Here is a 12409-nt window from a genome sequence, read left to right as displayed (position 1 = left end):
ACGGTATGAGTTTTCACTCATTTTGTTCAGCTTTTCCAAGGAATGTTTTTTTGTGGGACTCATCATCGATCCAAGCACATTTGAAGAGGCAGGACATTTGACAAACAGCAAGGGCAGTAGGCAAGCTGATGACCTTACAGACCTTTGGCACCTTGCAGAAACCATAGCTATGCCACTGAGTAATGGTCATAGACTGTTCACTTTAGGAGTGGAACTACCATACCATCAGCGAGAAACAGCTCACTGCGTGTCATGGAAATCCAAAAGGTATCCTCACTCAGCACAAGGGGCAGAAAATGCTTACCGTCCTGAGCCACCTGCCAGCACAAGGTGCACCATGGATGCCAGGCCACATTGACTCCACGACTCCACAGGGACTCCACTGCTCATAAGAATCAATCATCTGTCATGCCAGCAGGCGGTGGGCCTCTCAAGGCAACTGCCCCTGAGAAGTATAAGGATATCAAATGCACGCTTGAGGAATGAGCCCAAGTACACTGGTCACGTCAATGTCATTCTTTCCCAAGGAGCAATTCGTACACCTGCTTCTCCTTACATTCCACGACTGACTTCCATCTCCATGAATATACCTTGCACATGTCACTCTGTGGACACCTGCAAAAGTGCGTGTGACTGAACGACTGCACACACCTGTTGCTGTACCTATTTGCCTGTGGCTGTATACACATGTGTGAGTGTTTCTGTGTGGATGTGTGTTCCCCTTATGCACATGTGTGTCCCGTCATAGTCTGCAGCTTCCAGACCTGAATCAAACCACAAAAATCAAAGGCTCAAGGCCCTCACCTTCAATCAATAGGATGTGAACTTTGACCTTGGGGCCATGGGGAAAGAGGTCCAAGGACCTTGCATGACAGCCACCACCCCGGCACAAGCACAGGCTCCTCCTCATGGAGCATATGATGTTGTGACCAGACACTGTCTCTGGCACCTGATGAGGTGAGATGCACCTGAAGGAAAACCAACCACCACCAAAGCTGGCGGGCACTTTTGCAACAGCCAGCACGTTGTCCTGAAACACAAGGTTAGAGGTGGTATTCCCAACCTAGGCAAAGGACCTCAAGACATATGCTTCCTTCCTTCCACTCAATCAATGTACCCACATTGTGCTCTCTGGACACCCAAAGAAAACGGCTGCCTTTCCACAGGGCATCTTCACCTGAACCCCCATGACAGGACACACAACCTGTCATCATCCTTGCATTGGACACACCCACAGAGTTTCCCTGCACTAACGTCGCAGACAACGTCCCATCGCACAGCCAGACAGAGTGCACTACCATCTACCCTCATGCTAGCAGGTTAACGCTGCATCAACACTACCAGGTCCACACGTATGCAGTGACTACGTGAGCTGCAAGATGTACGATCACCAATCCTTTCCCATTTTCCTGTGCCAACCATGTGCCTTTCACAGTGGCACGGCTGTCCCACCTGCACTGTGACTTCAAGCCAGCTGAGGGAGCTGAAATGCTTTGCTGTGCCTCGAAGTAGTGGAGTCCAACACTGGAACGCTGCCAACATGCAGAGGTGTGGAGTTGTGCCAAGTCAAGGGACTCTCCGTGGCAACATCCCGGGATTGCAAATGCACTGCCCAGAACACACACGGACATGGATAGCTCCATGCAGGACTGGAGCCCACAGGAGACTCTTGGGCCAGGGCCAGGGCACAATCGCTCTGGATACCTTTGTGTTGGAAAACGGGAATGCTACAGAGCAGCATTTGAGCACGAGAGCTCCAGCAGGTGGAGCCGCCCAACAATGCAGGCCAAGAGACCATTTCCAGGAAGATGTGCACAATGGTGGAGCCCACCACTCTGCTGGAAAGACCAAAAGTGACCGAGGACTATGAACACCATCCTAACACTCACTCACCCAGAGACATGTCCTCGAAGACCCACCCTGTCTGACATGTCATCCACCAGAGAAATCCACGCCAAATGAAAGCCCAATGCAGTTGATGACACTCGTTTCCATGAGAGCCCTCTAGCATCTTTTCTCTGGAATACCATTCCACTCAGGCCTCCACACCACACACAGGCATCATGGCTCAGGAGGCAAAGAAATCTGAGCCGGGGAGCCCCTGTGACCAATGCTAGGGGGAGGGCTGAAGAGGCACTGGCCATCTGCCATGGTACCCATTGCTCTGCTCTCTCCTCTATCACCCTTGCCACTCTCTTGGCCTCAGCTAAGCAAAAATCAATATCATGTTCTGCCCAAGGCCTGGCCTTCATGCTCTCCTTGGTAGCAAAACTGACACCCGGTCCTCTGTGTGGAGACACCTGCTGTGAGGTCCGGGTCTCCCTTCCTTTTGCTCACCAAATTCAGGCCAGCCACACACTCCCCTAGACTTGCAATATTTCTGTCCGCTTCCGTGGCCACCAGGCCATCACACAGTGGCTGATCCCCCTCGACGCTCCCACTCATGTACCTAACAGAGGGAATGTTCCTACAAGCATTTAACGGGAGACTTTGGACTGTGGATGCCCGGGTTGGGGGACAACCTATGGGCATCAGTGAAGCGGTCCCTCACTCCTGCAGGCCCCGGGGGAGGCAACGTGCTGGACCTCAGTTCCGATGAGAGCGACGGTATGAGTTTTCACTCATTTTGTTCAGCTTTTCCAAGGAATGTTTTTTTGTAAGACTCATCATCGATCCAAGCACATTGTGAACAGGCAGAACGTTTGGCACCACAGGCTGGGCAGTGGGTAAGCCGATGACCTTAAAGACCTTTGGCACCCTATGGAACCTGGAGCCACACCACCAAGCAATGGGCACAGACCGTTGACTCAGGGAGTGGAACTTGCCATGCCATTAATGGCCTACTGGCAAATAGCTCTTTGTGGGTTTCAGAAATTTGAAAGACACCTCTGCACACAGGGCAGAGAAATGCTTACCGTCCTGAGCCACCCACCAGCATGGGGTGCACCAAAGATGACAGGCCACGCCAAATCAAGGACTCAATGCGCCTCCATTGATTAGGAAGAATCAACCATCTTCCTTGCCGGCAAGTGGTGGACCTTCTCATGAAAACTGCTCCTAAGAAATGTAAAGAAATCAAATGCACACTTGAGAAATGTGCCCAGGTCCACTGATCACCAGTTCAGTTCCATTCAATGTGCTGGACCTCAGTTCCGATGAGAGTGACGGTATGAGTTTTCACTCATTTTATTCAGCTTTTCCAAGGAATGTTTTTACTGGGGACTCATCATCGATCCAAGCACATTCCAAGAGTCAGGACGTCTGACACCACAGGATGGGCAGCAAAATTGCCTATGACATTAAAAACCTTTGGCACCCTGAGGAAGCCACAGCCGTGCCACTGAGCAACCGGTTCTATTCACTGCAGGAGTGGAACCGCCAGGCCATTAATGGTCTGCTGAGAAAGTGTTCCTTGCAACTCTTGGAACTCAGAAAACCACCCTCACTCAGCATGTGAGGCAGAGGAATGCTTACCGTTCTGGGCCACCTGCCAGAACAGGGTGCACCGTACATGCCAGGACATGCCGAATCAAGGACTCAGTAGGGCCTAAGCAGACCGAAGAATCGACCATCTTCCTTGTCAGCAGGAGGTGGGCCTTCCATGGCAACTGGCCCTGAGAAGTGTAAAGAAATGAAATGCATGCTTGAGATATGGGCTCAGGTTCACCGGTCACTTCAACGCTATTCTTTCCCACAAGGCAACTCACATGCCTCTTCTCCTTGGCCTCCATGACTGACCTCCTCCTCCATGAGTATTCCTTGTGTCACTCTGCAGACATCTAAAAGCACGTGTGGCCAGAACCACTGCACGTGCACACTGCCACATCTATGAGCCCGTCATTGCCTGTGGCTATGTGTGAGAGAGAGTGGGTTTGAGTGTGTATGTGAGTATGAGTGTGTGTGTGGAGTGTGAGTCTGTATGTGTGTGTCTCCCTGATGCACATGTGTGGCCTAACACTGCAATGGACGATTATAATCTGCAGCTCCCAGACCTGATGCCCCCAGCAAACTGATCACTCAAGACACCGGCCTTCAATCACTCGGGTGTGACATTTCACCTCAGGGCCATATGGAAACAGGTCAGAGGTCCCTCACCTAACAGTCACCAACTCTGGTGGGAGCATATGCTCTTCCTCCTCCTCATGGGGCATCTGATGTCATGACAAGACACTGTTTCTGGCTGTCCTCTTAAGTGAGGCCCCCCTGGCAGAAAACCAACCACAACCAGCTACAGAGGGCACCTTCGCAAAGTCCAGCACATCGGTCTGAAACTTGGCATCAAGGCCAGAGGCGGGCCTTGCAACCTAGCAAAAGGACAGCAAGACACACGCTTCCTCCACTTCACTCAGTCCACATGCCTGCAGTGTGCCCTCAGGACAGCTGAGGAAATGGCTGCTTTTCTAGCAGAACATCCCCGCCTGACGCCCCAAGGACTAGGTTGACAGGACACACTGCCTGTTATCATTCTTATATTGGACACACTCACAGGGCATCCCTGAACTGACCGCAGAAGCAATGACCGATCATGCAGCCAATGTGACTGCACTACTACCCACCTTAACACTGTACCAACACCACCAGGTCTACATGCATGCAGCTGCTAAGTGAGCTGTGAGCTGTAGAACCACTAATCCTTTCCAGCTTTCCTAACTCATCCGTGTGCCATTGAAAGAGGCATAGCTGTTCTGGCTGCACTGTGAATTCAAACTGGCTGAGGGAGCTAAAATGTTTCATCATGCATAGGGTGTAGCTCCAGAATCTAACACTGGAGCATGGCCAGGATTCAGAGGGATGCAGGCATCCCAAGGCAAGAGACTTTCCGTGGCAACACCCCTGGAACGGCACACGCATTGCCTGAAATGCACACAGACCTCCATGGATAGCCCCATGGTTGACTGGAGCCCACAGTGGGGTCCTGGGCCTGGGCTATGGCACATTCCCTCATTCCCTTTGGAAGCCTTCAGGATGGAAGCTGCTTTCCAAGTGAGAAAAAGGATCCAGAGCAGCACTTGGTCACACAAGCTGTGGCAAGTGGGGCCGCCTGGCAATGGCAGGCCAAGAGACCATTTCTACGAATATGTGCACAACTGTGGAGCCCATTACTCTGCCAGGAAGAACTGGAGTGACCCAGGGCCACAGACAGCAGCCCAACCCTCATGTTCCTTTGAACTGCCCTTGAAGACCCCTGCTGCCTGACCTGTCATCCACCAGAGACACGGACAGCCCAGCACCAAGGAATGACAGCCCAAGACCACTGATGGCACGTCTGTCCATATGAACCCCCTATCACCTATTCTCTGAAATACAAAAGGAAACGTCATACCTGGGTCTCCACCACCACACCGTGGGCAGCTTGGAAGGATTGGGAGGCAAAGAAATCCCTGCTGCAGGGCACCCTGTGACCAGCACTTTAGGGAGGGCTGAAGAGGCTTTGGCCATCTACTGTAACATCCATTGCTCTGAGCTCTCCCCCATCACCTGTGGCACCTCCCTGCCCTCAGCTAACTGAAAATTAAGACCAAGGTCTGCCTGAGGCTGCACCCTCATGCTCTCCTTAGCAGGGGAAATGGGAACTGGTCCACTGTGCGAGGAAGTCTGACATGAGGTCCAGGTCTCCCTTCCTAGGAGCTCACCAGGCCCAGGTCTGCCACATACTCCTCTAGGCCTGAGGTATTTCCATCCACATCCACAGCCGCCATGCATTCCCAGAGCAGCCAATCCCTCCATGACTCTCCTGTGTACCCCACACAAAGGGAACGTTCCTAATATGTGTGTGATGGGAGGCGTTCGCCTGTGGAAGTCCTGGGTGGTGGAACCTATGGAGACTAGTGGAAGCTGTCCCTCACTTCAACAGTCCCCGGCAATGTGCTGGACCTCAGTTCCGATGAGAGCGACGATATGAGTTTTCACTCATTTTGTTCAGCTTTTCCAAGGAATGTTTTTTTTGGGGTGACTCATCATTGATCCAAGCACATCTGAAGGGGCAGGATGTCTGACACCACAGGCTGGGCAGTGAGTGAGCCAATGACCTTAAAGCCCTTCGGCACCTTGCAGAAACCAAAGTCATGCCACAGAGCAAAAGGCACACCATCCACTCTAGGAGTGGACCTTGCCATCCACTAGTGGCCTCGTGAGAAACAGCTCATTCTGGGTCTCAGAAATCCAAAAGACCGCATCACTCAGCACGAGGGGCACAGGAATGCTTACCGGCCTGAGCCATCCACCAGCACAAGATGTCCCATGGAAGCCAGGCCACACTGACTCTGAGACTCTGCAGGGCATTTGTGGCTCACAAGAATCGACCATCTTCCTTCCGGCAGGTGGTGGGCCTCCCATGGCAACTACCCCTGAGAAGTGTAAAGAAATCAAATCCATGCTTGAAAACAAGGCCTGGGTCCACTGGTCACCACTTCAATGCCATTCTTTTGACAACTTACACACCTTGCTTCTGCTGGGCTCCATGAGTGACCTCCATCTCTATGAATGTAACTTTCTAGTGGCACTCTGCAGACACTTTGGAGCTGCATGTGGACAAAATGACTGCACATACCCATTGCTATGTATATTTGCCTGTGGCTATTTGGACCACTGTGTGTGTGTGTGTGTGTGTGTGTGTGTGTGTCCCTCATGCACATGTGTTTCCCAAACACATGGCTTCCCCAACACGGCAATGTGCAGTCAGAGTCTGTGGCCTCCAGGCCTGAGCCCCCACCAACCTGACAATTCAAGACCAAGGCCTTCAATCAGTAGGATGTAAACTCTGATAACAGGGCCACGCAGACACAGGCTCGAGGTCCCTTGTATAACAGCCACCACCCCTAGCATGAGCACAAGCTCCTTCTTAAGGGGCATCTGACGTCGTGACCAGACACTGCCTCTGGCAGGACCCCCACGTAAGGCGCACCTGGCACAAAACCAACCACAACAAGCACTGGAGGGCACCTTCCCAATGGCCAGTACATCTCTCCGAAACTCGGCATCAAGGCCAGAGGTGGTCTGCCCAACCTAGGCAACCGACTTCAAGACACAACCTTCCTCTCCTCCATACAGTCCATGTGCCTGCACCGTGCCCTCAAGACACCCGAAGGGAATGTCTGCTTTTCCCAAGGACATCTCTACCTGACGCCCCAAGGACCAGGCAGACAGGGCACACTGCCTTCCATCATCCTTGCATGGGTCACACTCAAAGGCCTTCCTTGCACCAACCTCTGAGGCAACATCACAGCATGCAGCCACCTTGCATGCAGTACCATTCTCCCCAACAACTGCTGGTCAATACTGTATGACAACCTCCACCAGGTCTACACGCATGTGGCTACTAAGGGAGCTGCAAGCCACAGAACCACCAATCCTTTTGAATTTTCCTAAGCCATCCACACTCCCTTCAACATGGCATGGCTGTCCTGGCTGCACTGAGGCTAAGTGAGCTGAAACAGTTCATCACACCTAGTAAGTAGCTAAATCAACACCAGAATATCACCAACAAGCAGAGGAGTGGAGGAATCTTAAGTCAAGGGACTCTCAATGGAAGGCATCTGGGATTAAATACACAGTGCCTGGAATGCACACGGACCTCCATGGGCAGCTCCAAGTGTGACTGAATCCCATGGGAGAGTTCTGGGCCAGGGCCAGGGCACATTCCTCTGAAAGCCTTCAAAGCTGGAAGGAAAATCCAAAGCAGTTATTTATGCATACGAGCTACAGCATATGGGGCCACCTGGCAATGGTGGGCCAAGAGACCATTTCCAGGAAGGGGGGCACAATGGTACAGCCCACTACTCTGCTGAAAAGACCAGATGTGACCCAGGGCCACAGGCCAGAGCCTGACATTCATGCTTCTTGGATCTGCCCTTGAAAACCCACTGGCTGACCTGTCGTCCACAAGAGAAATCCATGTAAAGCCCATCACAACCAGATGGCAGCCTAAGACTGCTGATGACATGCATGTCCATGTGAGCCCTCCACCACCTTTTCTCTGGGGTACCATCCTGCCCAGGCTCAGTCACCACAACATGGGCAATTCATGGCTCAGGAACTAAAAAAATTCCTGTTGGGATTTGGCTGTCTGCCATGACACCCACTGCTCTCCATTGTCCCCCATCACCTTGGCACTCCCCTCCTCGGATAACTGAAAATCAAGACCAAGGTCTGCCTGAGGCCTGGGCCTTGTGCTGTCCTTGCAATGAAAACAAAGACCTGGTGCAATGCACAGAAATGCCCATCATGAGGTCAGGGTCTCCCTTGTGGGGCCTTTGTGCCTTCCTCTATAGCCGCCAGGCCATCACAAAGCAATGGTTCCCCACATGACTCTCCTACCCATGAACTTCACAAAACGGGAATGTTCCTGATGTGCCTGTTATACGAGACTTTCATCCAAGAATGCCCTTGCTGATAGAACCTCTGGGAACCAGTGGAAGTTGTCCCTTGTTCCTACAGTCCCCAGGGGAGGCAACATGCTGGACCTCAGCTCTGATGAGAGTGACGGTATGAGTTATCACTCATTTTGTTCAGCTTTTCCAAGGAATGTTTTTTTGGGGGGACTCATCATCAATCCAAGCACATTTGAAGGGGGAGAATGTCTGACACTGCAGGCTGGGCAGTGGGTGAGCTGATGACCTTAAAGACCTTCGGCACCCTCGGGAAGCCATGGCTATGCCACTGAGCAATGGGCACACACCATCCACTCAGGGAATGGAACTCGCCATGCCAATGGTGACCCGATGACAAACAGCGCTTTGTGGGTCTCACAAATTTGAAAGACACCTCTGCACACAGGGCAGAGAAATGCTTACCGTCCTGAGCCACCCACCAGCATGAAGTGCACTGCAGTTGCCATGGCACGCCGAATCAAGGACTCAACGTGGCCTCCGTTGGGCGGAAGAATCGACCATCGTCCTTCCCACCAAGTGGTGGAGCTTTCATGATTAACTGCTCCTGAGAAGTTTAAATAAATCAAATGCACACTTGAGAAATGCACACTTGAGAAACAGGCCAGGTCTGCTGATCACCACGTCAATTCCATTCACTGTGCTGGACCTCAGTTCCGATGACAGCGACGGTATGAGCTTTCACTCATTTTGTTCAGCTTTTCCAAGGAATGTTTTTTTTTGTAAGACTCATCATCGATCCGAGCACATTGGAAGACACAGGATGTTTCACACCACAGGCTGGGCAATGCCTATCTTGGAAATCTGAAAGATGCCCTCACTCAGCACAAGGGCAGAGGAATGCTTACCATCTTGAGCCACCCGCCAGCATGAGGTGCACCATGGATGCCAGGCCACAATGACTCCACGACTCCATGGGGACTCTGTTCCTTGGAACAATCGACCATCTATCGGGCCAGCACACAGCAGGCCTCTCAAGAAACTGCCCCTGAGAAGAGCAAAAAATTATAAAATGCACCCTTGAGGAATGGGCCCAAGTCCACTGGTCACATCAATTTTATTCTTTGCCAAGGGGTAACTCATAAATCTGCTTCTCCTTGTCCCTCACTCCTACAATATCCAGGGGAGGCAATGTGCTGGACCTCAGTTCCGATGAGAGCGACGGTATGAGTTTTCACTCATTTTGTTCAGCTTTTCCAAGGAATGTTTTTTTTTGTAAGACTCATCATCGATCCGAGCACATTGCAAAGAAGCAGGATGTTTGACACCACAGGCTGGGCAGTGGGCAAGCTGATGACCTTAAAGACCTTCAGCACCATGCAGAACCCAGAGCCACGCCACTGAGCAATGGGCACAGACCATTCACTTTAGGAGTGGAACTTGCCACACCATCAGAGGCCTGCTGAGAAACCACTCCTTGCTGGTTTTGAAATCCCAAAGACACTCCTACTCAGCACGTGGGGCAGAGAAATGCTTACCATCCTGAGCCATGCACCAGCAGGGGTGCACCATGGATCCAGGCCATTTGGACTCTAGGACTCTGGGGGCCTTTGTGTCCCAGAAAAACTGACCATCTTCCTTGCCAGCGTATGGTGGATGTCCCATGGAAACTGACCCTGAGAAGTATAAAGAAATCAAATATCTACTTGAGAAATGAGCCCAGGAACACTCGACATTTCAACACCATTCTTTTCACAGGGCGACTCACATGCCTACTTCTCCTTGGCCTCCATGACAGACCTCCATCATTATGAATATATATGATCCATGTCACTTTCTACACACCTAGGAAGTCTCGACACATAGGAGGCCTCTTGCTGTACCTATTTGCCTGTGGCTGTGCACACCTGTTTGTGTGTGTGATAGTGTGAGTGTGTTTCTCTCCCTCATGTACAAGTGTTTCCCACCACCATAACAGGTGATTATACACTGCAGCCTCCAAAACTGAAGCCCCCTGGCAACTCCAAGGTGGAAGGCCACGGCCTTCAATCAGTAGGGTATGCATTTTGACTTTGGGGCCATGAGGACATAGGCCTTAGGTAACTCCCCTAACAGCTACTACCCTGGTCTGAGCTCCTCCTCATGAGGCATCTGATATCGTGACCAGACCCCACCACTGGCAGCACTCTCAGCTGAGGCTCACCTGGCAGAAAACCAACCACAAGCAGCCCTGGAGGGTGCCTTTGCAATGGTCAACCCGAGGTCTGAAAAATTGTATCACGCCAGAGGCAATCAATCTTCCCAACCTAGTCAAATGACCTTAAGACACAGGCTTCCTCCTTGCTATTCAGTCCACAAGCATGTACTGTGCCTTCAGGACACTCAAAGGTATGGCTGCTTTCAAACAGGATGTCCCTGCCCCAAGGCCCAGGTTGACAGGACACGCTGCCTTCCGCTATCCTTGCACTGGTGACACACAGGACTTCTGTGCACAAAACTCTAAGGCAACACCCCATCACACAGCCAGGTTGACTGCACTACCACCCACCACAGCTCCTGAAACTCAGCACCATCACCTGGTCTACATGTACATGGTTACTCATCAACTGCAATCTGTAGAACCACCGATCCTTTCCAACATTCCTAATGCAGCTGTGGGACCATCAACATGGTATGTCACTGTCCTGGATGTGCTGTGAGTTAAAACTGTTTAAGGGAGCTGAAACGTTTCTCAGCCTTAGGGAGTGGCAGAATGCAACAATGGAACATCACCAACCTGGGAGGTGCACGGGCATCCCAAGTCAACGAACTCTCTATGGCAGGCTGCAGGAAAGGCACACATGTTGCCTGGAATGCACATGGACCTCCATGCATAGCCCCTGGTATGAGTGATGTCCACGGGAGGAGAGTCCAGGGACATGGCCCATTCCCTCAGGACACCTTTAGGATGGAAGCTACTCTACAAGAAGAAAAGAGGATCTAGAGCAGTATTTGCTCACATGCACTACAGCAGGTAGGGCTGCCCAGCAAGGGCAGGCCAGGAGACCATTCCCAGGAAGATGTGCACAAGGGTAGAGCCCACTACTCTGTCACAAAGACTGCAAGACACCCACGGTCTGGGGCACGAGGCTGACCCTTGTATTCTCTGGGACATGCCTTCTAAGACCCCCACTGGCCAACTTGTCCTAGACTAGAGAAATTAATGGGAAGCCCATCACCACCTGACAAAAACCTAAGACTGCTGATGACAACACATGACCCCTTAAGCCCCCTACTGCCTATTTTCTGGAGTACCCTCTGGCCCAGGCTTCCAACAAGGCACCAGGGGCATCTAATGGCTCAGGGAAGGAAGAAATCCCCACCCGGGGGCCTGTGTGGAGGGCCAAAGAGGCTCTGGCTATCTGTCGCGACACCCTATGCTACGCACTATTCCCCATCACTCTTGGTACTCCCATGTCCTCAGCTCATCAAAAATCAGTACCAGGGTCTGTCAGAGGCCCGAGCCTTATACTCTCCTGGATAGAAAAGAAGGACCCAGTACCCCTGCAGACAGATGCCCACCACAAGGTCTGGGTGTCCCTTCCTATGAGCTCACCAAGCCAAGACCAGGAGCACATTCCCCTAGGTCAGCAGTATTTCCGTCTGTGACCACAGTCGCCAGACCATTACAGAGCAGCCATGTCCCCAAGGACTCTCACAATCTACATACCTCACTCAAAAGTGAATGTTCCTAATAAGTGTGCGATGGGAGACGTTGGTCTGTGGAATCCCTGGGTGGTGGAACCTATGGGAATCAGTGAAGTTGTCTCTCACTCCTACAGTCCCCAGGGGAGGCAATGTGCTGGACCTCAGTTCCGATGAGAGCGACGGTATGAGTTTTCACTCATTTTGTTCAGCTTTCCAAGGAATGTTTTTTTGTGGGACTCATCATTGATCCAAGCACATTCAAACAGAAAGAAGGTTTGACACCACACGCTGGGCAGTGGGCAAGCCGATGACCTTAAAGACCTTCGGCACCCTGTGGAATCCAGAGCTGGGCCACTGAGAAATGGGCACAGACCGTTCACTTTAGGAGTGGAACT

At 51.8% G+C, this 12409-nt stretch overlaps 1 protein-coding gene, 4 non-coding genes and 4 pseudogenes across 30 annotated transcripts in view; all 9 read right to left on the bottom strand.

The window, feature by feature from the left end:
* LOC119468999 lies at positions 1 to 72 on the bottom strand (annotated as a pseudogene; the record flags this gene model as incomplete).
* Positions 73 to 299: 227 nt separating this feature from the next.
* Positions 300 to 12409, bottom strand: part of LOC108293711 — a 31221-nt gene continuing 19111 nt past the window's right edge. For 14 of the 26 annotated variants that reach the window (XM_037733715.1, XM_037733707.1, XM_037733716.1 and 11 more), the window contains 4 exons: positions 9866 to 10003; positions 9236 to 9375; positions 8793 to 8934; positions 6190 to 6347 (listed from right to left, as the gene is read on the bottom strand). In XM_037733715.1, coding sequence (XP_037589643.1) covers positions 6290 to 6347; positions 8793 to 8934; positions 9236 to 9375; positions 9866 to 10003 — 478 coding nt within the window. In that variant the 3' untranslated portion in view covers positions 6190 to 6289. Of the gene's footprint in view, positions 446 to 2891; positions 3058 to 6189; positions 6348 to 8792; positions 8935 to 9235; positions 9376 to 9865; positions 10004 to 12409 lie in introns of those variants that run through there. The other 12 variants (XM_037733717.1, XM_037733720.1, XM_037733733.1 and 9 more) reach the window with 7 other exon arrangements.
* LOC119468983 lies at positions 2582 to 2676 on the bottom strand. Its single transcript, XR_005197807.1, has one exon. It is a non-coding gene; the product is annotated as a small nucleolar RNA SNORD116 (small nucleolar RNA).
* Positions 3142 to 3236, bottom strand: LOC119468994. Its single transcript, XR_005197815.1, has one exon. It is a non-coding gene; the product is annotated as a small nucleolar RNA SNORD116 (small nucleolar RNA).
* LOC119468996 lies at positions 5871 to 5967 on the bottom strand (annotated as a pseudogene).
* Positions 8459 to 8554, bottom strand: LOC119468995. The gene has a single exon (XR_005197816.1). It is a non-coding gene; the product is annotated as a small nucleolar RNA SNORD116 (small nucleolar RNA).
* Positions 9033 to 9129, bottom strand: LOC119468998 (annotated as a pseudogene).
* LOC119468990 lies at positions 9526 to 9622 on the bottom strand (annotated as a pseudogene).
* LOC119469002 lies at positions 12171 to 12264 on the bottom strand. The gene has a single exon (XR_005197820.1). It is a non-coding gene; the product is annotated as a small nucleolar RNA SNORD116 (small nucleolar RNA).

Source organism: Cebus imitator, unplaced genomic scaffold, assembly GCF_001604975.1.
Source record: "Cebus imitator isolate Cc_AM_T3 unplaced genomic scaffold, Cebus_imitator-1.0 Scaffold544, whole genome shotgun sequence".
Taxonomy (NCBI): Eukaryota; Metazoa; Chordata; class Mammalia; order Primates; family Cebidae; genus Cebus; species Cebus imitator.
Note: the sequence above shows the minus strand (reverse complement) of the source record. Positions and strands in the feature narration are given on the sequence as shown.